This window comes from Cheilinus undulatus, linkage group 5 (genome assembly GCF_018320785.1).
Source record: "Cheilinus undulatus linkage group 5, ASM1832078v1, whole genome shotgun sequence".
Classification (NCBI taxonomy): domain Eukaryota; kingdom Metazoa; phylum Chordata; class Actinopteri; order Labriformes; family Labridae; genus Cheilinus; species Cheilinus undulatus.
Window position 1 is genome coordinate 10,996,184 of NC_054869.1, and position 26,861 is coordinate 11,023,044.

The 26,861-nt window shown below is 41.1% G+C and overlaps 1 protein-coding gene across 7 annotated transcripts in view; it reads left to right on the forward strand.

Annotated features, from left to right (window-relative positions):
- Positions 1-26,861, forward strand: part of tet3 (tet methylcytosine dioxygenase 3) — a 73,585-nt gene that overhangs the window by 14,335 nt on the left and 32,389 nt on the right. For 2 of the 7 annotated variants that reach the window (XM_041786848.1, XM_041786855.1), the window contains one exon: positions 23,830-26,770. In XM_041786848.1, coding sequence (XP_041642782.1) covers positions 23,830-26,770 — 2,941 coding nt within the window. Of the gene's footprint in view, positions 1-16,369; positions 16,535-17,061; positions 17,113-17,410; positions 18,308-19,601; positions 19,974-21,167; positions 21,251-23,829; positions 26,771-26,861 lie in introns of those variants that run through there. The other 5 variants (XM_041786849.1, XM_041786851.1, XM_041786850.1 and 2 more) reach the window with 5 other exon arrangements.

Sequence of the window (26,861 nt, forward strand, 5' to 3'; positions counted from 1 at the left end):
AGTGTTATAAAGTTCTTGTATTGTGTAACTATGGTGGTTGTAAATGGAGCGACCAGTTCCTTTATTCTTTCTGCGTGTGATCAATCACATGTGCATTGTTTTTTTTTTTACAAGTATTAATATATGTAACCTTTTATTTGTTCACTCTGTTTTTGTGTGAATGGATTTGACTTTTTGTCATCATCTTGACTGTGTCGCTGAGGTGTAATTCGACTGTTTGCTCTTCCCGTTGCAAACTCAAACCCATGTCATTATCCGAGATTTCATCGCTGGGTAGAATAAAAGTGTATCAGACCCCTTTAAATATCTGACCTTCCATCTGATTCACTCTGCTCGGAATCTGATTATTTTTTACCGTTACTACTTTTTCTTCGAGCTATGCGCCTCAGTGATGAAACGGCGGCGTCCTCGGTTTAAAGTGTCCCACGCTGCCCGCTGATTGGTGCCAGAGCCAGGCATGTGTAGATACAAGAGACCAAGGAGAGGAGGAGGGAGGAGAAGGGAGGAGTAACCCTACGCACTGGCTCAGGAACCAGAGGGGGGCCGTCCTTCTTCTCCTAGGTTCTGGAGTCAAATGAGGTAAAGGGAGTAAAAGTTAGTGGGTCACGCATGCGTACGTGTTTGATTGTCAGCGTAGTAACCTGTGGCGTGTGGCCGCTGAGAGCTGCTGTTGTACAATGGGAAGAGTCGGGGAAAACTTGTGGGTTTGTGTGGAGCGGAAGTTTGAGCGGAGAGGCTTCATGGAGAAAGGATTTATTAGGGGCAGAACAAGCTGTTGTTAGAGTTATTAAAATAGCGTCAAGCTCTCTTCTAGTGTGGCAATAAGCGCTTTGATTAAACCTGCTATCAAACACAGGGAAACATGATGTTGAGAACCAGCTGTTGAAAAGTATGTAAAGACATGACTTAAGGCACATACATCCATGTCACTACAGTGATATGGAATATAGGTTAGTCAATCAGTTTCAAATGTCATGAATGGACTCCACTGACATACTCTAGCTTAACCTTAAGCCTGCTGTAATCCGCATCCATGTGTAGACGGTCCCTTTATCTGCAAGTAATATACAACCATCTGCTCTACACGGGGAAAAAAACATTTAAACTGTTTGTGAGAGGAGCTGTTGACTGTGTTAAACAAGTTTGTGTTCCCTGCCTTTGTGGCTTTCCAGGGATCCTGTTTGTAAAGGGTCATGGTTTCTGTGCATGTCCTTGGTGGAGTGTTTATCTCAGGAAGATCTTGTTTCTTTGTCAAACATTTCCCTGGTTACACAAACATAAAACAGACTACACCCAACAAGCTGTGGGTACTATTTTTGAGAAGTTGAATGAGCAGTTCTACAGTATCATTAGGTATTTCGAGGAACCCCACTCTTAAACAGCCATAAAACAAGATGTTAAAGCATAAAAAGACTGTGGCAGTAGATTCGCACGCAGCACTTGGCATGTTTGTTTCAGTTTTATACCTTTGTGTTTATTTAGCAGGTTTCTTTTCTGTTCAGGAAGCAGAACTGAATCAAGAGTTTACCACAACAGGTTATAAGAGAGACATACCGCGCTCGCGTGATTTTCTTTTCCACGCCCATACACAGGATTTCCTCTTATAAATGACAAGAAATTCTCACAGTACGCTGGTGGGAAAAAGATTCAGAAGCAGAACAGAAACACTCAGATCTCTGAGTGCGTGACGGCATAGAGCGTTAGTTAATCATACGTTTAGCCCTGCATGGAATCCCAAGGCTCATTTGCAAAGGGTTAACACTGACCTAGTTTCCGTGGCAACACTGAATGTGTGATGACATCATTGCTATAAATTTAGCTCAAGTCCGGCATCTGAGGTTTGTCATGTGACCGAGCAGCCTGCACCGTGTGTGTGTAGTAGGTGGTTTGGTGTGTCGTAAAGAGTCAGGAAGTGGAGGGTTTGACATCACCTCTTCCATTCAGCGTTGGCTTTCGATGTTTTTATTGCTCTGTAAGCTTTCCACTCAGCAGCAGCTGTCTTACTCACACGCCTTGACTCACAACAAATTATATAATGGCTTAAGTTCTGGCTTGATTATTGTAGATCTCAATTTAAAATTGAAGTCATGTTGTGTAGAGATGCACTGATGCATCAGTTTAACATTAGTATCAGCCAGTGTCATTCTTGTTGACAAAAACTGGCCATCAGCAAGTAACAATAGTAGCCGCTGTTTTTATATGTTTATCTATATCTATATGATCTGATTCAAAGAAGAGTTTTTATTTAAGGCAGAATAAGTCACCGATAGGAAAAACTCTTATCTGTTTTCATGGCCAAACACAAGGAAAATTATTGCAAAGTGGGAGTGCTGAATCCAAACAAGTGTGTTGGCATTATCTAAAATGGTATTTTAAACGCTGCTAGCTGTATCTGCCCTAAGTTTCTCAATTTGTGCTTCTCCAATGTTGTCATAGGTTTGCTTTGTTCTTGACTTAACTATTAAGAATGACAACCACACCTTTCTATCTTTTTTTTTCAGTGATTATGAAATTTGTAACAAAATACAAACACTAAAAAGATGCAGTGTAGTACAAAGTTTCACCAGGAATGTGTTTCCAGTTTGAAAGCATATTTTTTTTTATATTTGTTAATGATGCAACATATCTGTCTTGATTTTCCTGCTCATTTAGACAACACTGGGTTAAAAAAAGCCTAGATAGGCAAATATTTTTCTGCACTGCGTGGTCTTAAAAGAATTTCCCTGACACCTTTCAGGTGTAATGAGTTTCAGCTGAGGTTCATCTACCTGAAAAATAAAAAGAATGAGCCTTTAGAAAGTCATGGACAGGGCTGGGAGTAGGACGGGATAAGACATGCCCTCTTACTCCTTCACAACAGATGCAACATTGTTCTATCTATGCTGCTTTAGTGGTTTTGATTATTCCCCATAATGTCATAATCATCCAAGAAAGACTTACTTTGAGCTCAAATTATGCTACATACTTCTGTGGAAGATACTGGTTTGTATGTTATCAACCTTAGAATTTTTTCATGATCTCTGGGAAAAGTACTACACTACGCACAATCCTGTCATAGTTATGTTTCTGATTGTTGGAGCCCAGTATTACGAGCAAATTTCATTAGTCAGCAACCATAGGTCTCAACAGTGTGGTTCAAGAAGTAAAATTTCCTTTATTTTCACAATAGGATTTGATTATTAGCTTTACTTTCAGAAATATCCAAGGTAGACTGACCAGGAACTACCAGAGTGTGAAATGATGGGATATGCTCCTGCAGAAGACACAAGTTCAACCTATTTTTAAAAAAGTAGGTTAACTCAGCTGACAAAAATGACAGTGCTCACAATCCTAGAGTGTCACTGTGATGTTTCTCTCTTCTGCTCAAGAGCACCTAGCTTGTTTGTGTGTTTGCATCTGTGTGAGTGGCTTCAGCAAGGAGTCTGTCTGTAAAGCTTTGTCTGTTTTTCAAGGCATGAAACAGCTTATGTGCATGCATCTGGGGTTGGCAAATAAATCGATAATAGAGGATCAGTGATTACTGGTCATGGCCAGGCAGGCCAAGAGTCTACAAATTCCTGTCCTCAGCCGGTCTGTCAGTGGAACTTTAGTCACTTACAATGGGCTCACTTGTATGTAAATCATTAATATATAGGAAAAAGATCAACTCTACACTGTTGTCATGTCTTATCTTTGATTGATGGTTATCCGATATTTGTCTCTGCACTGTCTGTCTTGCTGCACTGCTCATACTCCTGCAATGAATGTGGCTGAACTCAGCCTGCAACTCAGTCCTCGAGCTGGATCGATACCCTGCATGGCACGAGGAGCGGAGCTGTGCTCGGTGGCTGGTTGGCATTGTTGGTGGTATCTGTGTCTGATGTCGGAGGGAGGTTGTCAGCCGCCTGGTGCCGCAGTTAATAAAAAATGAATGGAGAAAGAAGGGGGAGGAGCCCTCAGCTGTTGCTCGCGCTCTTTAACTCTCACCTCTCTGGCGGCTGCTCCGCTGCTCCCACTGGCCTGACAGCTTATGAAATCCTGAATCCCACTGTTGCCCTATGATGCCAGGTTTTACGTAATACAGTGCCACAGCTGTTGAAGTTTTTATCACACTATTGATACACGCACATGAAAATATTGATTGAAATGAGCTGAATATATTTGCACTATATATGTGGGTTTATTTGGGGCTGATTTCTCAAAATTGGTGGATGTTAATGATGAAAGAAAGAGGCCTGACCAGTAGCTCAGATAAGCATCCATTGAACTGATTTCTGGAAAGCATTGATCTTATTTAAAGACAAAGCCTCACTTGCTACTTTCTTTAAAAAATGCCTTTTATTTGAGCAATTAAAAAGAGATTATGACCTTGGATCTAAAACTTGATAGTTTCGTGGCTACATGCCTTCTGAGTGCACTGGGTACTGTCTCTTTAAGTCCCTCCATGCCTGACTTGGACATATGGGAAGCTAATCTTAGCCCAAGTCCTGAGAGAGACAACGCTGGCAACCAGCCACCGTGCAGTGTTTAGAAAGCCTCTCTTTCTTTCCCTTTATCTGTTTTCTCTGAGTGTCAGTAATAAGTACCTGATATTGTCTCAGATGACCATAATCACATCTGTGATGTGCTTCACCTGAATATATTTTTCTTGTATTTTGAAATAACTGCATCCTGATAACGTCATTGTCAGACCAGATTTGATGGCTCAGCTCTTTTTCATGACTTGACAGACAGAAGTCTGGCAGGTAGCAGCACACTTTCACTATTACTAGCCATATGCACTTGCTTGTTTTCCATCATCATCTTTCTCTCATCTCTTTCCTTGTCTTTATCACCTCACATTAAACATACCCTGTATACCGGCTATGTTCCTCTCTGTCTTTTTATGTCCCGACCTCATGCACAAAGAGTTGCCTTTTAAAAGCAGCGCCCCCCTCTTCTCTCTTTTCCTCCTCCTCATTATTTTTTGTGGCTCCACCCTGCCCAACAGCCCCCCACCCATCACCACCTTTCTTTTTATTTCTCTCTCTCCTCCCTTTCTCTTTTGTGAGGAGTGGTGAGGAGGGGAAGCGGGGGTAGGCCTTCCCCAGCTGGGCTATTCGTGCCGACCTGCACGTGCCAAAAGTCAGGAGGTATGACTCAGGCTGATACCCTATACTCAGTACTACGATATACACCCAAACACACCCTGAACATAACACCATCCTGCCCGGGAGCGCATTGAGTGGGGGGTTGGGGGCAGATGGCAGTGAAAACAAAGACAAAGAGAAAACCAGTCAAACAGACAGATGCAAGGATAAAATAACAAGGTAATGCTTTAAATATAATTTAATAAATGTGTTAACAGTCTGGTTCTCATTATAGACAGACAGATGGAAAGCAGAGACACAAACACTCTGATGTCTTTACAGGGGGTGTGCAGTTTTTTTTTTCCTTTGAATTGATATGCCAATAATTTGGGTTTTGCAGATCTCTGATAAGCTGACATTTTCGAACTTTTTTAAAAATCTGATTGTGATGCCAGTACTAGTTTTATCATGCTTTCTTTATTATGAAGAACACTAAGTCTTTTTTTTTTACTACAATTAGCCTATTAACCTTATAGTGAAATTGTTTTTAGTTTTCAGACATTAAACGAGACGTTTGATCTTTTCTTTTTCGGTATAGACATACAGTAATGACAAACTGAAAGTGATTTCTGTGGATTACATATACATGATGTAAAAAATGTTTTCCTGACAGTAACATTAAAAACAAGCATCTTGTGCCTTTTGAGAGCTACAGACTGCACTGTAACAACCTAGTGAGCTGTGTAGTACGCTAAATATGCAGATAGGCTAATGGTTAGGTCGTGCCCCATGTACACAGGCGGTCCGGGTTCAAGTCCAGCCTTTGGCTCTTTCACTGCATGTCATTCCCTACTCTCTCATCTCTCTTTACGCCTCAGTCCATTGTCTGTCTCTACAATAAAGGCTAAAAGTCCCCAAATAAATCTTTTAAAAAATGTACCCCCTTTTTAAGTACCTTTTACTTTCAAAATAAAATTAATTCTCCTTAACAGATTTGCAGGGTGGTAACCTATGACAGTCCTGATAAAGTGCTTGAAATACTACAAAATATGTCAGTAAGTTCAGCAATATATATATATTGGCATTTCCCTGTCTAGTTATACAGATAATTACGTTCTTAAAATTTTATTTGCCAATACCGATATTATAGCATTGACAACAATAATAAATAATACACTTTATTTATCCCTTAAGGGAAAATTCAGTTTTTATAATAATAATAATAATGCATTTTATTTATAGGCGCCTTTCAAAGCACTCAAGGTCACCTTCCAAGAAAAGGTTAAAACAAGAAAAACAAGTTAATCTACAATATACACAAGTTACACAAGTTAGTAATAAGTTATAACAATGAATTAAACAGTGTGGGTAGGCTTAAAAGTAAACAAACAGAATATGCCAGTTTAAAAAGATTATACTGTGTTTGAGGACATACAACACACATTGGCTGAAGTATAACCTAACAAACCAGCTAGACTGTTTTAAATATGATTGCATAGGATATGTTTCACATCCATCAGAGTAACCACCCATACAAAGTGCTTGAAAAGGAAAGAGCCTTTGAAAAGAAATCTTGGAGTTAGTTTTGTTGGACAGAGCAACAAGACATATGACGTAGTAGGAATGTAGAGCCCGTTGAGAAAACTCTACATTATGTGAGTTCAACAGGCTTCACTTTCAATGAAGCCAGTTGGTGACAGTTTTCAGTGGGAAACACAAAACTTTGTAGCATTTTGGCTGTCACTTTACATGAGAATGGCATTTTGGTGCCTGAAAACAGAAGAATTTGGAAACAGACTCCAGAATGAAAGTTTTTCAAAACGCCCCTGTCTCCCTCTTCATGTAAACTGGGAAAATGAAAATGCACATGAGCTCTACAGCTGCAGTCATCTGTCAAGCACGATTGTCGTAGCACTCTAAACCAAGCCGTGGCAGATCGACCCAAGCCGTCTGGAGTAGTTACCTCCGATTCAGGTTGCCACAGACAGCTGAATTAAAAAAGGGGACACATTATTCTAATTTGGAGGGTTATCAATGCCAGTTTCTTTAGATAAAGTCATGCTATGGGCAACATAGATAGCCGCTGAGAATAATTAATTTTCCACAGACAAATTCAGCTCCTACTTTCTCGTGGATTTTCTCATGAAGAGCAGTGCTGCGTATGAGCGCAGCTGGACCCTTTTCAGAATAATATTTATATTTTCCCTTTTTTCAAATATATCTGCTTCTTGGAATTGATGTAGGCTTTATCTTTTATCTTAAAGTTTTAATACGGAAACTTTTGCACATAGACTCTCCTATCTCCTTCTCCATCGGCTGTACATCATTGCGCAGCTGATGGAGGAGACAGGATTGAAGCTTTCGTGTTAAAGTAAAAAAAATAAAGGCTGTAATCACTTCTAAGAAGCAGATAAAATTGAAAAAGGGGAAATACTGTTCTGAAAACTAAAAACTGAAAACACTGCACTCTGAAAAAATCTACGAGAAATTAAAGGCTGTAGGTGAAAAAAGTGTCCCCGGGAAATTAAACAGTCTTAAGGATATCTTCGTTTTAACAAGACTTGTCTAGCAAAGCATTTTTGTGTTTATATTTGCAATGAAATCTTGCTGCCGCGCTACCGTGGTGATGAGGAGGAGGATTTAATGACGAAATACTCTTGGTTACCCATATGTGTGTAGAAATGTTACACATTATCAAAAACACACAAAAAACAGTGACTGTGCAGCACTTTCCTTGGTGTACAGACAGATCAGTTGTGCATTAAATCCCTTTACTACAGTGTTTTTGTGTTTCCTGCGGTCTTGTGTAGACAGAGATTGTTTTCAAAATGTTGCTGTCTAAACGTGGAACTATATGAAAATGAAAATGTAAAACAAAGCAGAACGTTTTTGTGTAAACAAGGCCCCAATCTCTTGGTGACGCCGTTAGGGAGAAGAGCAGAGACATCAGGTAAGCATATCCATTAAGCCCAGGCACCATTTAAGCCCACTTGCATCTTTGAAGTCAATTTTAAAAAACAAGAGGGGCCTGTCTAATGTTATACATTATTTTGTCGAATCACACAATTCCTTAATTTTATGTCAGTTTTTGTTTGACACCAATCACATTTATCGATACTGAAAAAGGCTTGCCTACATTTGTGCAGTCTCAAGGAGGCTCAGATAAAATCGCCTCAAAACTTTGGTGTTTTGGGACCCCTCAACTATTTTCAGCCACTGACTTGGTAAATACACTCATATTATGTAATTCAAGAGATAATTGATTTGTTTTTTTGTGTATAAACAAGTAGTTTTTTGTCATTTTTTACTATTTATTTTTATGTGAAAAGATGAGTCATGCTAGCTAGCATAGCGAGTGAATTACTAGTCAATACATGTAGCCCTACTGATAGATACACTGCTTAAGGATTAAAAATGATAAGTACACAAAGTGTTTTCTGATTCATTTTACATAAATCTTCAAATTCAGACACAAAAAATGGTTAGGGTGGGTGAAATATTTTCAAAAAATGTATTTTTTCCAAGGTGGGCTTAAATGGTACAGTGACCCAAAAAACAGCTAGTGTAAGCTAACTTTGAACAAGAATTCCTTGATAATTCAGAAAGTTTGGCAAAAGAGGAATAACTATGTTGGAAAGTTTTACATCATTTTTAGGCTACAGGCATTTCTTTATATATTTGTTTCATTTTGGTAGGAAAATATTATCTTTATTTCCCTGGAAGTCACTGTAGAACCATTTAAGCCCAGTGTGTTCCATTTAAGCCCACCTTATGTGTTTCAATAGGAAATAATGAAATTTTTGATAGCTTTTCACTGTAATCCTGTGTTGGATGTTGTTGTACTAACTTCATTAACACGAGTACATCACAGATCACACACTGCCCAGAAGAATTGTTATGTCAGTTAATTTTGCATAATAATTTGTTTACAGTGAGAAAAATGCCAACAAAAAGGAAGAATTACAGCAACTGTCCTAAAATCATCATAGTTACAAGCCAAACATTAAATCCAAGTTCAATGAGATATAGTTGATGCACTATAATGTCATTTAATTCTTTTAAAAACGAATACATTTTTTTATTTTGTCAATATTGAATCAAATTTTGTAAGTATTAAATAAAATGTTCAATGAAATGTTAAATACTGAAACCAATGAAAATTATTTTTAGGCATACTTAGTCATGTTTGTGGTGGTCCATTTTTACAAGCCAAACATTAAATCCAAGTTCAAAAAATCAATTTTGTTTAACATGTGTAACATGTTACTGAATGAATATGTGTTTACTACCTGAAAAATATGATACATTTGTATATTTCTGTAAGTAAATGTGGTTGTGGGCTTATTTGGAACACACGTGGGCTTAAATGGTACTTAGGCCTATGCCAGACTTTTGACTTTATTCATAAAATTTCTTTTTTTTTCTTTAAAATATGCATAAGTAAATAAATGTACTTTCAAAAGAGAGATTAATCCTTCATTTTAACTAATGATCATGTTTATAAACCATCTTAGTATCTATGAAAAATACGTGAACTTAGATTTTGGTGGGCTTAATGGGTACACTTACCTTCTTTTCTTCCAAAAACACTTTCAATGTGGTTCTTAGCTCCTCTTTAAATAAATAAATGTTGTCTGGTTCTGGTTAAAATAAAGTTGCCACTACCACTACATCTGAGGTAAATGCCTCACTGGCAGCCATTGTTTACTGGCTTGCAGTACAACTGAACCACACCTGCAACTACCACTCTGTTCTCCTCAAATAATGCTGATTGGTCTGTCTTTCTCAGACCTAGCACACACATTTCAGATTAAGGTCGTTTTAATTGCAAAATTTTAATTTTAATTTGTTGTTCAAATTGCACTTTCCTATGTTTTGGTTTGCATTCACATTGCACTTGATTGAACAAACCAAACCGTCTGTTTAACGTCAAACCATTATACATTTGTGGTGCTGTTGTCTTAAACAAAGAGTAGTGGAGAAGAAAAGGAGACGAAGAAGAAGATGAAACCAGAAATCCATTTCTGTTCACCAGTCTTTTTCCCCACATAAACAATCAAGCAACACAAAATTTATGCTGTCTTGGGATTTTTGCTTTTGCATTGGCAAATTACGGGCAGCCAATAAGGCAGCAGGCTGTTCAGCATGTCTTTCTTTACGAGACGAATGAATCTGTACCAAAGAAGAAGTTGAGCCAACATGTGAACGAGAGACTACGACCTGTTGCTATGGCTACACAGAGCCAAGCGAGATACTGACATGTATTTGAGCGTATTAAATCACATACTATATAAATCCATAAATCATTATGCTTTATGCCACTTCCTGTCTTTGGTTCAAAAGTTGGTCACTTTGCTTTCATACCTCAAACAAACTGCACCGGGGTTCCTTTGGAAGCGAACCCAAACCTGCCTGTTTTTAAGAGAACCAGAGTCCACTTGTTTGGTTTGGACCCGAGTTTGTATGAGCTTTCACACCACTCCAAACAAACCGGACTATCTGGGAAAGCAGACTAGAGTTCATTTAAAGTGGAGCAGACAGCTCTGGTGTGAATGCGCCCAAATTTTTTTCCTGCCTGATGACAGACATAGGATCCAGCCAATCCATCTGCTTTACAAGGTTAGCTGAAATTCATGCTCATGCACAAACAGGATCCTATGGGCATGCGTTAATGGAGATGTCTGAGTTAGGGGCTTCTGCCTACAAAAGAGTGCTGCCAGAGCAGTTGAGGGTCCATGATACCTGCTCAAGGGCATCTCAGTAAGATGAAGGAATGGAACTGGCATCACTCCAGCTACCAGTGACTCTGGTTCGCAACCAGAGTGCTTAGATTTTGTGCTACTGCCACCTCCATGATATTGTGTTTCCCTGCCTTCAATGTACAAAAATAAAGTCAGTTTTAATTCTACACCTAATAAAGATTAATGATATCACTAACATAAACATCCATATTGTTGTCTGTTTAGTTTATAAAAAGACAAAAATATGTGAAAAAATGACTGAATAGTCATAGTAATAAGAGATTCCATGAAGAAATGATCCTTTTTGTTTATCCAGGCTGAACCACTTTGTGCTGCTTCCACTCTGCTCAGTGCAGCGCTGCAGCCTTTCGTCCTGCCCACCAATAAACCCAGTGACCCCGGAGAACAATCCAATACTGTATGCATACTAGCATGCATGTGTGCGGGGGGAAAAATCTTTAAAGCGTGCCTCTGCATTTGTCGTTGGTGTGCGCATGTGATGAGAAACAGGCTTGTGTGCAGGGAGCAATGGGTGGGCAGGAAGAGTGAAAGACAGTTTAAGATAAAGGGACAGGGAGAGAAAAAGAGGGAGAGGGGGGAAGGAGAGAGTCACAGAGTGTGTCAGATCAGATGACCTTGATGCCATTAGACTGCAGGGCAATATGGGTTGGGGGGTGTAATGGAGGTGGAGGGGACTAGTGGTTAAGGGAGGTGGAGTCAGCCAACAGGAAGAGATGGGAGGACGGGAAAAGACCCTGACGTCATGACCTTGATGCTTATGGATGCATTTTAATACCTAATTGGCACAAATTCTCCCACTGATAAGAGGGGATTTATCTGGAGCAGTGTTAATTTTGGCAGCATGTAGACTTAGCCTTAAGACAATGATGAGTCCACAACGCCTGGTTAATGCTCTGTCTGACCAGTAACATAGCCATCTGCCACTGCTGCCTCTGTAGCTGTGCTTCATGGCTACAGCCTTGCTGCCATAATGTTCTTTAATCAAATGTAAACAGAACAGTAAACTAATAGCACCAATAGCATCTTACAGGAACAGTTAATTTTGGCAGCTATTTTAAATTGAATCTAAGTCTTTAGATGAAAATGCTCTTTAGTTTTAGCTACATTTAGCTCCTGAAAATTTTGTTCTAAGTTGAAAGAAACTCAAAAACATTTAGTCCAGTTTTGGTCAATAAAGGTCCTTACATTTTAGTCTTTACTTTTAGTCACAATGTTTTTTCTCTAGGAACTATTTCAATCAGCAAGATTGTAAAACTATATTTCTATATTACTGTAAAATGCATATATTTTTGTACCTTCAATACTTACATTTATTTAACATACACTGATGAAAATAATTTTTTCCAACCTTATAAGCAATGTAGAGAAACATGGATTTTGAATGGCCAGCAGTCAAAAACTAAACTTACTTTTTGTCAGAGTTTTTATCACCGACGATCATTTTGTTTAGGTAGTCTAAGGTTCAATCCCATTTCTACCCCTTAGCCCTTCTCTCAACCCTTCCCCTTGGTTTTGCAAGTTCACGTTAGGTGAAGGAGTGTCCCAAGTGTCCTTTGAATTGAGGTCCAGGGCTAAGGGCCAAGGGTTATGTAGCCCTTGAAACGAAGATTTTCCAGGACTGCACTTGAAACCAAGGGGTATGTTGAGTTTCCCTCCATGCACTTCATTTGTGAAATGGCACAACAGACGACGTAGGAGGCCTGTAAAAGTAAATATTTTGGACATTTATAAATGATTATCGAAAAAAAATCGAGGCTTTCTCAAATATTGAATCTTTTACTACTAGGGATGGGACTTTATTGTGTTTTCAGTATGTATACATGTAAACCAGAGCTATTAACTGTATAAATAAATGGAGAAGTTCAACACGGAGATCCATAGTATGAACGAGATGGTCAAAGCTTAACTGTCACCTCTGTTGATGCACTATTCATCGGCAATGTGTGATGATGAACAGCAATCAAGTGGTGTCTCATTTCTTAAGGTAAGGTTTTACCCCTACCTCTTACCACTCTGTTTCAAGGGGTAGACGAAGGGGAAGGGCTAAGGGGTAGAAATAGGATTGGCCCTTAGTCTATTCTCCCTCATTTGATAAAGGTAGTTGATTAACATTTTAAGTAGTGGTTTTAGTTAGTGAAATCAACACTGACTGGTGGCAACTTTGGGTTGAAAACATGATTAAAGAACTCTTTAATCACTGTTAATGATGTCGGGCTCAATTTGGCAAAGACGACTGTGCACGTATATACCAGTGCATATATCCCTGCACACAATAGCACGGCTGGCTGGCATAGGGCTGGCACCGTGGTTCGGTCCTCTCTAGTCAAACTGTTAAAGCCAAACTGTTTAACGTGCATGGAGCTGTAATGGGATCCAAGACAATGTGAGTGGGATAATATAGGTGTAGATCAGTGGTAAGAAAGAAATAAGTTTTTTTTATCCTGCAGACAAACACAATTAAAACCATGTAAGGTCTTAAGAAATGTTTAAACTTATCTTTTTCCCTTATGTTAAATTTAAATCAAGTTTATCTGTGCTTGGTGGTTATTTTAGGCTCCTAAGTATTCTGTGATGTTTTTATAAGCTTCTGCTTATAAACTCGCTGCTGGATGGAGCTTGTCATCGATAAAAGTTGCTTGTAATAGTTGATTAACATTTTTAAATCAAGGAGGGGAAAGAGAGTGCGCATGCCATCCACGAAGAGGAAGAAGCAAGGGACTTAATTTGCTACTCTGTCCTGATGTACTTAGTTGTTAGAACAGTTCTTCAACTATCAATCACTTCCAGCATGCCTGTAAACCTTGCCCTATAAATGTCATTATTTTTTATACCCAAAGCATTTTGTTTAAGGATTTATTAAATTGCAGGTTTAGGCACTCGTGCGTGTGCACGGCTGGCTGGCAAGTGCTTTTATGATGCTATATTTGAACACCTGGCGCTAATACTGTATACCCTGGTTAAATTCAGGGAGGGTCTGACTGTAATAAAACATAAATACCACCCAATCCTATCCTGAAGTTTTGATTCTTAAAGTTTTTTTTTGTTTGTTTTTTTTTTTCTTTTTTTTACTGTACTAGCTTTCAACATGTCATATTTTTTCTGTATATCACCTTACTGGCTTTTATGCTGCTGATTTCTATTCTTCCATTCTATTTCCCTTTAATGCAGGGGTGTCAAACTTACGGCCTGTGGGCCGCTTCCGGCCTGCCAGCAGGTGCCATTCAGCCCACGAGACGTTTAGGAAAAAGATAGACATTTTTTAAAAAATTAAATTTTCAATATTTACTTACTTAGGTGTTTGAAATACAAATTTTCACTAATTTTTCATGATCTAACTATAATATGGAAATGAAAGATCATAATATGATACTATAAATGAGTAAATATGGTACGTTGTACTCTCTTTAGAGCAGAGAGGAACATAAAAAAAAATACACAACAAAGCGCACAGCAGCGCACCTGCTTCATCTCAGCTCCGCAAACACGCTGTCCAAAAGAGACACTGATACAGACTGCATGATTTTTGAGACTGAAGGAGAAGGATTTATTTTCTTTTAATTGATTCATTTATCGATTAAGATGAAAAACGTAACACAGAGTCCTGTCTGCACCTCAGTTTTCCTGTTTCCTTCCTCGGGCCTTAATGAACATCAGAGGTTTTTGCATTTTAAAACCAAACATCAATCCCTGTAGGAAATTGAAGCTGCAGATACTTTCCCTGCGTAACTGTCTGTCAGCCACAAACACAGACATCGCATCTGTTCTGGTGAGTGACACAGTTCAATCTCCAGCCTTATTTAATCCCTCATTATAAAAATGTGTGATGCCTAACTAATATCAGCTAAATTTGCTTACATATGATTTAATTTTATGTCAACAAGAAGTGCAATTATGGTCTTGATCACTTACGTTTGAATGGGATATCGTTTATAAATCCTGTAGCATATTTAACTCTAGGTCTCATCAAATGGTAAAAAATCCTCTCATAATGATAAAACACATTCTTTATAACTGAACATTTAATCCTAATCTGAACACAGGCTGTTCTATGACAGGTGAAGTCTGCATTTTTAGTCTTGGTGCAGTGCTAAAAAGCATCAAATTTATGCATGGAGATGGCCGCGTTTATGACGCGTGCACAGATGTTGGGGGATTCAGAGAGAATGGACATGCAGAAGAACGACTGCTGGGACTCAGACATGTGCTTAAAAATCAAGTTTTCACTCAGCAGGATCCTTCTCCCTCCCCCCTCTCTCTCTCTCTCCTGTCTTTACCCTCTTTTCTCTCCTTTATCTCCTCTCTGGACTCTGTCAACTGATTCCAGGCCAGGTGAAATAAGGATCAGATTAGATTTTGTGAACAGTTTGCCATTTTAAAGCCATAAACAGCCATGCTGAATGTATATTTATAATGAATATTCCAGTCTTGTAGGTTTAGCATCAGTGGGTCTTAAAAAAGTAAAAAAAAAAAAAAAACTGAAAGTAAATTGCCATATGAAACAAGGAAAGCATATTTATGCCTAACCTGTTTAGATTACTTGCAAGAAGCTGTCTAAATTAGCTAATATACCCTTGTGTGTTTATTTATATATTTATATATATATATATAGATATAGATATAGATATATCTATCTATCTATATCTATATATATATATGTGATAAAGAAAATAGCCCAGTCCGCAGAACGTCTCATTGGAGCAGATCCGGCCCCCCGACCCAAAATGAGTTTGACACCCCTGCCTTAATGGACTTGCTACAAAGTTTAGATGATCTTACCACAGCTGCTTTGAGTGGCCATGTTAACTGTCCCACAGCAGCAAATATGAATCTGAGTGGTACTTGCTGCAGCAGCTAGAGTATTTTCAACCCAAAAATGAGGTTTCTAGTTATATATAATGCAAATACTACCCTGCTTATGCGCTCTACTATTCTGCTTCACACACAAATGCATACATTCATATACAGTATACACTCCTCTTGATCTGTAACATCACCTATGCTTGTATGTTGACAGAGTAAACAAAATGTGAAGAGGTACTATAAGTTTTTGCGGCTGACCACAAACATTTAGTCTTGACTCATATTGTCATTGGTAATGATATTGAAAACTAAACATACATTTTGTCAGAGTTGTTACTATCAATGAACTATTTTTGTCCAGTTTCCATTTGTCTTTGTTATGGAAAAGAGGCTGTTGTCAAACATTTGTCATCATATTCTTTCTTGGCAAAATTACCACGGATCTGTTGTAGTTAAATGGCTTCCTTGACAGATTTCCCCCACGTGGTGCCCTTGAAAGAGAACAAGCGCTTCTTTATCACAAAACTGAACCTCAAACACACACTAACCTCCCACTCCTGATGTGCTCGTTCAATGTAAAAGCCTCATTTGGTTGTGTGAGCGTTTCATGCAAGGACTTTGTTGAAAAGAAGAGAGAAAGATGACTCAGGCTTAGTCATGCAAGCTAACCCAACACACACGGCTGAGGATGGACTTTTGTTGTCAGTCATCCCTCCTACTACCTAGACCTTTCCTCTGTGCTGCTGAGAAACAGTGAGCAAGAGACAGAAAAGTAAGAGGGATGGATAGAGAGAGAGATGAGGGCGTGAAACAACTCATTTGGACGATAATTTGACTCAATTCTGAGATGTGGCGATCAATGTGAGAATCGGAGCCTCTGTTTTATCTTCTGTTCTCTCAATGCCGGGTTACAGCAGGTTTACCGTAAGTTTGTCACATACTGGTTCATGCTTTTCATTTCACTCACTTCAAAGTTTTGCTTGGGATTTCAGAAGTTTGAGGTGTTGTTGTCATGTGAAGTGACTTTATAGGACACTGAATGCCTGTCAGTTAAAATGTAATCTCTAAAGTTGTTATCTAGTTGAAAAGTAACTTAAAATGTGAAGGTGATCTCAGGATCTAGACATAACCAGAACATTCATATCATATGTTGCCTCTCTATTTAGCTTACTTACTTTACATGTCCTTTGTTTTTATTTGTTTTTACTAATTCTGTTTGAGTTGATTTTCAAAATTGGCTGAATTGATGATATGTAGATATTTTTGTTCATTGTTTTGAGTCATCATGTGTGTTTGACTCAAAATTACCATTGTATATTCTTACCTACACGCAGTTAGTTTAAAGTGTTGTGTAACCTTTTTCTGAGTTTTCTGTTAAACAGCTTCCTTCTTTTTTGTTGAAGTTTTGGTCACATCCTACTTCTCTGTTTTACTCAGCGGTGCATGTGGACTGTGATAAAGTCACTCAGCTGGTCTTTCACAACGTGGGATTGTGGGTTATGGTAATACTGGTCACAAGTTAAGCTTATGTTTCTGGTACTTTTTCTCGACGCTTGTCTGAAAACGAAAGCTTTGCAGCCTTTTTCTGTCATTTATTCCTGCCGTATTTCTATTGGATATAGCTGTGATGATTGCATGTTTTCGAGTTCTATTAAGCCTCCCTAATCTTAGCTTTGATAAATATTTATTTCGGCATATGTATTCGAGCCGGGTGAGATAAAGTATGAAAGATTCGGAGTGTGAGAGTATAGAAAAAGCAAATTGTGATCATTAGTTCTTTGAAATGAGGAACTGTGCGTGGAGAACATGTGATTCAGGGGTTAAGTCAGGGCATGAGCTTGAAATGCAGTGTCATTGCAGCCAGGGGGGAGTAGGCGAGCATGAGTGAATCAAGTGAAAGGAAGAGCATGATTTTTGAGTGTCCGTTGGTGTATGGTGGTGGCGATAGCAGAGAGTGGGCACGTTATGTCATCCAACACAGTGGTGAAGGCAAACAACCCGGTGGGACACGCTGATGATGCTGATGTTGATGATGACGACGCAGCTACGTAATCGCCACATGTGTTTCCTACCTCACTTGCTCACTGCTCTCCCTCTCGCTCATTGGCACTCCCTGGTCACGTGACCTAATGCTCTACTTCTCCTCTCCTTTCCTGAGACAGCTTAGGCTGCGCCGTGTTTCTCTTTGGGATTGACGCTCATCTGTGTGTATACGAATATGTGTGGCAACAGAGAGACAGACAGTGTTCAATTTGCAGGGCCGGAGAGCGGCTGCGTCAGAAAATGTTGGAACGGTAATGCAATAAGCTATCCTAGAAGAGGAAAAAGCTTAGGAAACAAAACAGAGGGAGTAAGCGAGAGAGGGAGGCAGAGGCAGTTTGACAAAGCCAGAGAAAATGAGAGATCAAGAGAGAGAAGCAGAAACAGGGAAAAGTCGAAGTAAGAGAGGCAGGGAAAGGCTACTGAAGTTGATCGCTGTGTGGCCGGAACCCGCTCAGTAATATAAGAGAAAAATACAACGATCTGCATGGGGGAGACGGCCATGTTCTCCTCCTCCTCCTGTTTAAATCTGCTCCATAAGTCCAGCAATGTTGAAGAGGGGAGACACCACAAGGCCAGTCAGCCAGCAAGAGGGCAAGAGGAATCATCCAGCGATCATGAAGACATTGATGATGATAATGCCAAAGAAGAACGATGGTGAGGAGAGAATTACAAAAGGACATTACTGTAGTCTGCCAGACAAGAGAGGCTCATACAGTAGTCTTGGTCTTGTCGAACTGAAACAGGTCGATTACTTGCAATTGCTGTCTTAGTGTGGCAGCAGCCTGCCAATCCTCATTCTCTTCGTTTCCTCTTCTACATCATCTTCACATCCCACAGTATCAGTCACATGAAAAAGAGAGCAACTCTTTCCTTTGCTTGGCTCTCTTGCGCTTGTTGTCCTCCCTCTTTTCCATCTCTGTTGCCTCCTCTTCCTCCTGCTACTCTTGCTTGCCGGTGTCAAAGTGTCATCCCCAGTTTCCTCGCTACCACTTTCCCTTTTTACTTCTGTGAAAATGATGTCGCTTTTCTTCTTCCAATTTTCTAACCCTTGTAGGTTAAGCATTGGATTTGTTGGTGATCGACTGTACGTGCTAACCCTAAGCTGTCTTCAGTCAGAAACCTTCTATCTCATCTGGATCCTTTTCATCTTGAAGGAAGCGCCAGCAAGCATCTCTGACTTCGTTCCCCAACCCTTCTCTTTCTTGTGCATGCAGGCTTGTTAGAGGACCTATTATCAAACACAGCAGTAAGATCGAAGCTTGTTGTATAAAGTGAAGATTCTCCCACGGATGTGAATGAAATAAAGATAGCATAACTATCATTGGTGCTATTTTGGCCCAAGGCTGAGCCAGATCTACATGCGCAAACATGGGACAAAATCTCCATAAGGAAGACCAGATCAGTTTGCAGAAGGCATAAATGAGCATCGCTTCTTTTTTCTCCTCATTCTTTTTCCGTATAATTCCGTCGTGAGTTGAGATTGCGTTATCGCTTCGAAAGCCAGCGGTTTGCATCTGCTCAGAGAATCTCTGTCATAGCTGAAATTGCCTGCACTGAGCATAAGTGGATAAACAAACACAACATAGCCTTATGTGTAAGATAATCTAATGCAGTAAAGGAAGTAGTGTTGAAGGGCGTGGAGACAGAGAGAGGGTTTCTCATTGGTAAGAGCTCTGCTGCGCTGTGCTGTTTCTTAGGCTGCTGCTACTAGCGACTATCCCCCACCGCTCTCTCTGTTTCTGCTCACTGCACACTCCTCCATTCCATCGTACGTGCCCGCTGTGGCTCAGATAATGGCCTCTCGCTCTGCACACACTGAAGAGAGAGAGGAGATGGAGGGAGAGGCTGCGCGAGAGGGAGGGTAATGGAGGGAGGGAGGGAGAGAGAGAGAAGGGGGAAGGTGGGGGCTGAGAGAAGAGAAGCCGACTGCATATGTAGCCGAGAGAAAGAAAGAGGATATTGAAAAAGGGAAGGGAAGGGAGGAGCAGACAGAGATAATGAGAAAGGAAAAAGGAGAAAACAGAAAGCGTCGGCCATAAGAAGAAGCAAGAGAATGAGAAACGTGCGTGCTGCGCTTGGGGGAGGTGTGTTGTGTTTGTGCGGCTGGCTGTGAGTGCGTGTGTGAATGCATGCATGTGTACTTCGGCGCTTGCTCTGTCTGTGCGCCGCACAGACTGAAAGAAATTAAAAGGAATACAACCCGACAAGACCGGATTGCTTTTGAGCTGCTGTGCCGGCAAGCAAGTCTCATGCTCCTCTCTGTCTCCTCTTCTGCTCTCTGCTCTCTGACCGGCAGTCTCATCTGGACATTCAGGACAACGTAAGTATGCGTCGCTGCTCTTCAAGCCCTTAGCCGGCTTCATATTGTCTGCTGCTTCGTGGTCCTGCTTGGCACAGCAGCAAAGGAAGGGGTGGGGGGATCAAGGAGAAAGATAACGAGTTGGATTTGGGGGTTTGGTGATGTGAGATTTATGTTCAGCTGTTTCTCACAAGCTGAACTTGTTAGCAGACAACTGACCCCCTTCACCTCTCTTGTATCTTTACACATTTTGTCTCCTCCCTCTTTTTTTTAGCAGTGTCAGTGATACACAAGTCATTGCTTTGCCCTCCTGTTTAAAGGGCCCCAAGTCTCAAGTGTCTGGTAAATCAGGTCCTGCAACAATGTAATCTGGTTAGGTGTGTGATGCTCGTGTTGTGTCAAGATTGTATGTCAGTGTCAGTGTTTCTGTCTGAAATAGATTTACACAGAAATAGGACAGAAGTTCAGAGGCTTCTGACAAGAGCGAAGGCTCTGTCCCGGTGTAAATATTTGTCAAAGCACGTGGTCTGCACAGTCTGAGGCAGCCAGATAGGTGTAAAGCGCTGCAGGTGTGTGTGCACAATTTTAATATTGAACTTTAAAAAGTCCATCAACATAATTTAAACCCATCCTACAAGGTGCAGATAAATGAAAGAGTTTGGGAATTCTTTTGCTGCGAGTCATGTGATATTTATTGTCTGATCTTGGAAGTGTACATCTTGAGGTGATTTAAACCCATGTGACTTTTGTCTGCGGCCAAGTTTGCCTGTAAGAAGAGGAAAAGAGAGCGTCAGTGTGACTGATAGTGCGTGATTGTGGGTTGTCAGATTGTGCAGTGTTGCAGTCTCTGTTTCAACACACTGCAGTTCTCATAACTGCCGCGCACAGCTAACCCCCCCTCCTTCCTCTTCCCCATCTGATGCCACCGATAGTGCAGACATGGGGCCTCTCACGTATTGCATGCCGGCTGTTCACTACCACCCCCCTAAACCCCCTCCCCTCCAACCCCGCATCACATCTTACCAATACCACCGCCACCCCATGGGACCCCCAACAGACACACTGCACAGGAGGTAGATTCAGAAGACCTGAGCATACTGCCTGTCCTGTAATTAGCTGCTTCAAAGGCTAATTTCAATAATATTCAAATGATGGGGAAGCTGGACATCGGGCTCACTTCAACTGTCAGACACTGAGGAACTGGCAAACAGGCCATTTTTGTCTTATTGGAAACTTCTAGTTAACATTGAGTACTGACTTATTAGAGTGGGATTCAAACAGCTTGATGAAGATTGTGGGTAAGGACATATTCATACCTCTGTAATTTTGTTAACACACATCTTTGTTAGTGTCTCTTTGTTTTATTTTCTGAGTGAAGGATTGTTCTAGCTTTTATTTAATTCCCTTTACATTTTATGCCTTGAAGCAGGTACCTGTTTGGATTGTCTAACCAAGTCTGTTGGCTCTTTCATTGTCCTGACACAAAAATTGTATCTACATAGTGAGTCTGTTGTCTTCTTGGCTACTGGGTTTGTTAGATAACACTGTAAAGTCACAACATGAACTCTGTCAATTATTCCTGTACCTGCCCTTGAATCATCTTTGTTTTCTTTATCTCTATAGACGCTTCTATTGTAAAACAAGGGAACTAGCCTGGGCTTCAAACTGAGTAGAAGAAATGTGGGATGTAAACAATTCTAGCTCTGTAATTGGCTTTAGTGTTAGTGGTATTACCTCTTCATTCTACACTTGTTTCTTATTCCTCTCCTTATTACCCGCAGGCTCAAGCATAATAAAAAAAACAACTTACATTGAAAATGTCATTTGACACAATTGAAACAAGGTGATGTGTTTGCAGTTTCCAGTCTAACCACCAATGTGGTAAATGTCCCAATTTCGACATTGAGGAAGTGAGGTATGTGGCTGTTCTGATCAGCTTCTGATTAGAGTTACCAAATTTTTAAAGGCTCTCTAAACTCACTCATGCTGCTGAGACAGCAGTCCTTCCAAAAGTACACATGAAATTACTTGCTAAAAGGTTGGATTCAGTTGTTGACCAGGTAATGAGGTATGCCAAATATCAGGAGTTGTCATTCTTAGTTTTCATTGTCTATTTTGAATTACTGAATGGTGAGACTTAATGGTTACAAGAATCATTTGTATAAAGAATATTTAAGAGTTGTAGGCAGAAGCACTTCATTGCAAGAGGTCTTGTTTGCAATACAGAATCAGTAAGTAGGGCAGTCAAACACTTATCAATCTTATCTCAAGACACTTTACAAAGAAGGTAGGTCTAGACTGTACTCTTTGATGTATTTTTATAAAGACCCAAGTATTTAGCAAGTTGGTCATTGGCATCGTCATAGTATTTCAATTATGCAGCATAATCTTTGTTATCAGTCAAATAATATATTAGCCATCCTTTACCACATGTGTACACATTATTCAGTGCTTACAGCCAAATTTAAACTCACTTTGTTTGGCATTGTAGGGATGCAAGGTATTGGATTTTTGCTGGTATTCGATACGTTGCTATTTACAAATTCATTTTAGGTGATAATATTCATATTGGTATGCACATGGAGATCAGACCTCAAACTTCAGTCCTTTTAAGACACTTGGAACATTTTCGGAAACAGGATAAACAAAAAGAAAGACTTCAGCCAATGTAGGTGTGTTGTTCCCACTTAAAACTCCACAAATGTATGTCTACATATGGCCAAGTTTTATAGACAGTATGAACATTTCTGCCAGTAATTCATAAACGAATATATCTGGTAATATCTGCTGTTACAGATATCATGCTGATAATGAAGTCTGTCTCTACTTGGTCAGTGAAAAAGGTTTTTTTTTTTAATTATTCTTTAACAATTTCTAAAGTTTTATATGAAATGACAGTGAAAGTTGGCTTTTGATTGTACACTTTTATGATTATCCTCAGGCTGTCACATGATCTTGCTTGTCTCCCCCTTTATTTGAATAGAGTGGCATTTTTTTATGTCTTTGTTTATGTTTGTCAAACACTGCATGTATCAGGATCTCTAAGGAGATTTGTTTAATAGCCAGAACGCTTCCCAGGAGAGGAACTCTGCAAGTCCCTGCCAGCATATGAAATTAACAGTTTAACTTTAAGAGAGCTGTTCCTTGATAGAAATATCTAGATTTAACTTGCCAGCAGTTCTCTCTTGTTGGTGAAAGAAAAGTCATATAAGCCTGAGTTAGCAGTATGGTTTTAGACCATCTCTGTAACAGATAACCTTGTTGTTCTTCCCACTGATTTTGAGATATCTGCATGGTTTTCTGTTTGCCCTTTAAGGTATGTTTCAGGTGAATACACTTCCAAGGTTTGAGATAATCCTTCTGCTTGATTTTAGTTGCACTGTATTAATTGAATTTTAAACAGTTATTTTACCTGCAGCAGGGGCTGTTTTTTCAACTTTCAAGAGGATTTTTCCCAACATGAAATCGAAACTAAAGACTTCATGGTCACTTGATGTTTTGTGTTTCGTATCGCTTTTCAGACACACATAGACATGTTTTATCTCCTACTGCCTGTTTTTCATCAACTGACCTGGAGCACAGTGCTCATTTTGAAACAATAATGAAACTTTCTCACATGACCTCTGACACACCAGACAAAACACTTGTCTGTTTTTAAATCACTTCACTGTTGAAATAGTTATTTTGGTTTCCCCTTGCTTAACAAACCTGGTATTCTGTGTGTAAGAGGAAGGATGGAAACCTTTGTTCTGATATAAGAATAGGAGAATTGAGCTTGAGATTGTTTTGTACAGTCTATGATGTTGTTTTGTCTGTCAGTTCTAGATTTATTTGATTCTTATAAACTGACTCACCTCCCTCCCTGTTTGTCTTTCAGACTGTTCGTGAAGTCACTTCAGTGGATGGCCCCAGAAGTGGAGGCCAGATGGAAATTGGGTCACATGACCGCCTCCAGGAAGGCGCCCTGAGCCTGGAACTGGCCAATGGGGTGAATCCCTACCCTAACAATGAAGACATCTCCATGGAAACAGAGCAAAGCAGGGCTGGAAGTGTGCCCCCAGGACAGTGGGCGTCAGGACACGGCAAGGTCAGTGACACCCAGCAACAGCAATCATCTTGGAGTGGCAACAGCAGTTCAACCTCTGGTGAGCCTGACCACCATGCAAACATGGAGGATGCCCACAATCTGGTGGCTTTTTCTGCTATTGCTGGCTCCTTGCCTCCTTCCTCTTCTTGCTTAGTGCAGCCCAACACAGCCCAGCTTTATGAGAAGTTCACCCAGGAGATGGGTGCTGAGGGGGTTCAGGCCAGAGTTCCATCAGAGGCTCCAAGGGGTAGCTGCCAACCTCCAGAAGACCTAAACACCCTACAAACAGCACTGAGCCAAGCCAAACATGGACATAAGCCCCCTAACTGCAACTGTGATGGGCCTGACTGTCCAGACTATCTTGAATGGCTGGAGAAAAAGATTAAGTTGGCAACCAGTGAGGATCAAGGTGCCTGCAGGATGGTTGACCCACCTCCACATTTACAGCCCCATCAACCAAAACCCCAATTGCAACACCACCCTCAGCCCTACCCCCAAATGAATGGCGGCCATCGATTTTCCACAGCATTCCCCCAGCAGCAACAGGGAACTCAAGGCCCTCATACAACCCAAGTGCCCGGCCCTAAGCCCCCAATACCCTGTTCTCCCCAGGTGCTCTCTATAGCCAAGGAAAAGAACATCAGTCTGCAGACAGCCATCGCCATAGAAGCCCTGACTCAGCTATCTGGTACTGGTCCACAAGCTGCCAGTTCTCCCAGTCAAACCCTGTACAACAGTAACCTCCATCACCACCAACATACCCTAGGCCTCCAATCTCAGACCCCTAATGGCACTAGCTTGATGTCATCCTCCCCTGGCCCTCATTCATCTTCTTCCCGGTCTCAGTCCGTCCCTCCAGGACTTCATACTAGCCAGCAGGTTTCAGTGTCCTGTGAGCATAACAGGCCCCAATCCCAGGGCCAGCCACCTCATGTTACCCCTCTCCCATCTTCTACCTCTCCCTTCCCAAGTCAGGGAAAAAATCCAGGCTTCAACCCTAATCCACAGCAGTGGCAGCAGGGCTCAGGCAGAGGGTCTGAACAGAAGAACCAGTGGATGTGTATGAAGTCTGAACCCCAGTCTCACTTCGCCGCTGCACCTCAGAGTAACTCTGACCCCATGTCAGAGCTAAAACAGCTGCTTGGTGACACCAGTGGCAAATTCAGCAGTGCCCCATTCAAGCTTCCAGTCACACAGCATCCCAGAATGAGCCAGAATGGAGGTATCCAGGCCCAGGACAACCTAGCAATGGCAAAGATAAAGCAAGAGCCAGACTCTGGTGAGCACTATAATCACACTGCTTCCATGGGACACTATGGCATGGCTAATTGTCAGCAGCAGAGTCAGCACTATCCTGGCACTCCCCTGTCCCCTGGCCAAGCAGCCATCAGCTATTCCACTCAGGCAGCTCTGCAACAGCACCTTCACTACAAGAGAAACCTCTTCTCTAACCACTCCTCTGGCTTAGGATCACCAGGCCCCCATGCACCTATGGCATGCCAAAACTTGAAAAAATGGTGGCCACAGATGGCGGCAGAAGGCTTGTCACATCTGGCCATCAAACAAGAACCTAAGGAACCCAAGAAGAAAAAAAGCAGCCAAGGATCCCCTGTCATAAAAGCTGTGAGTGGGATGCTTTCACTTCCCCCCATCCCTAAACCCAAACAGATAATCATCAAGAAGACCAAGCAGAAAGCCTCGATGCCAACCTTCCTGCCTCAAACTCAGATTACAATACAAAAACCACCAGTCCTCATGATGGACAGAGCCCCGGCCCTGACCAGCCTGCAACCAGGTTGTTCCCCATCTCTGCCCCTCCACAGTAACTCCACTCAGGCTGCTGTTGCAGGCCTGCCTGCCCCAGCCCAATCTCAGGTATCTATTTCAAGTTCCTCAATGACTCCTTCATCCTTTGTTCCCACTCTATCAGAAAACACTCCAGCCCTCTTGGGCCCTTTGCCTCCACCTAGAGCCCCTGTTACCCATGATAGATCAGAAGAAACAGGCAGCCTGGCCTCAAATAACACCAGCACCACCACACCTCTGACCTCCACATCTCCATCTAGCACATCACAGTTACCGAGTCTCACCAACATCGACCCGAAGTATGAAGAACTAATACGCCAGTTTGAGGCTGAATTTGGAGACTCAGCTCTAGATGGACTGGCCAATCAGCCCATGGAGGAGACTGCTACAGCCCCTCAGGTGGACGGCCAGGCCAGTCCTCAACACCTCAGTCCTACATCAACACCTATATCCCAGTCAGATTCCTCACTTCCGCCCACTCAAGCCAGCTCAACAACTCATCCAAATGATCATGAGATGGAAGCTAACAAGGATGAGACAGAGACTGCTATGGAAGAAACCCTGAACCAATTATCCACTGAAAGCTCCATGGAGAAGCAGCACGAGGGTGCCCAACAAGTCTCTCTGAATCAGGATACCGCTCTGGAGAAGCAGCAGCAGCCCACTGTGTTGGAGGATAGGTTTAGCATGCCAGGGTCTCCTCTACCCAAACGAATGAAGATTGAAGCCTCAGGTGATATAGCAGTACTTTCCACCACATGCTATCCTGAAGAGGACACGCCAACCAAGGACAGTCTACCCTCCTCTCCGTCTCTCAGAGGATTCTTGGAGTCTCCTCTGCGTTATCTGGACAGCCCCACCAAAACATTGCTGGATACACCGTCCAAGGATCTACAGGCTGAGTTTCCTACCTGCAACTGCGTGGGTAAGTCTATGTGTCAGAGCTCTTATTTATGCATGGTAGTAAATGAGGTGACTGCCAATCTAAGGCTGGGTAATTTTGCTTAAAAGTTATA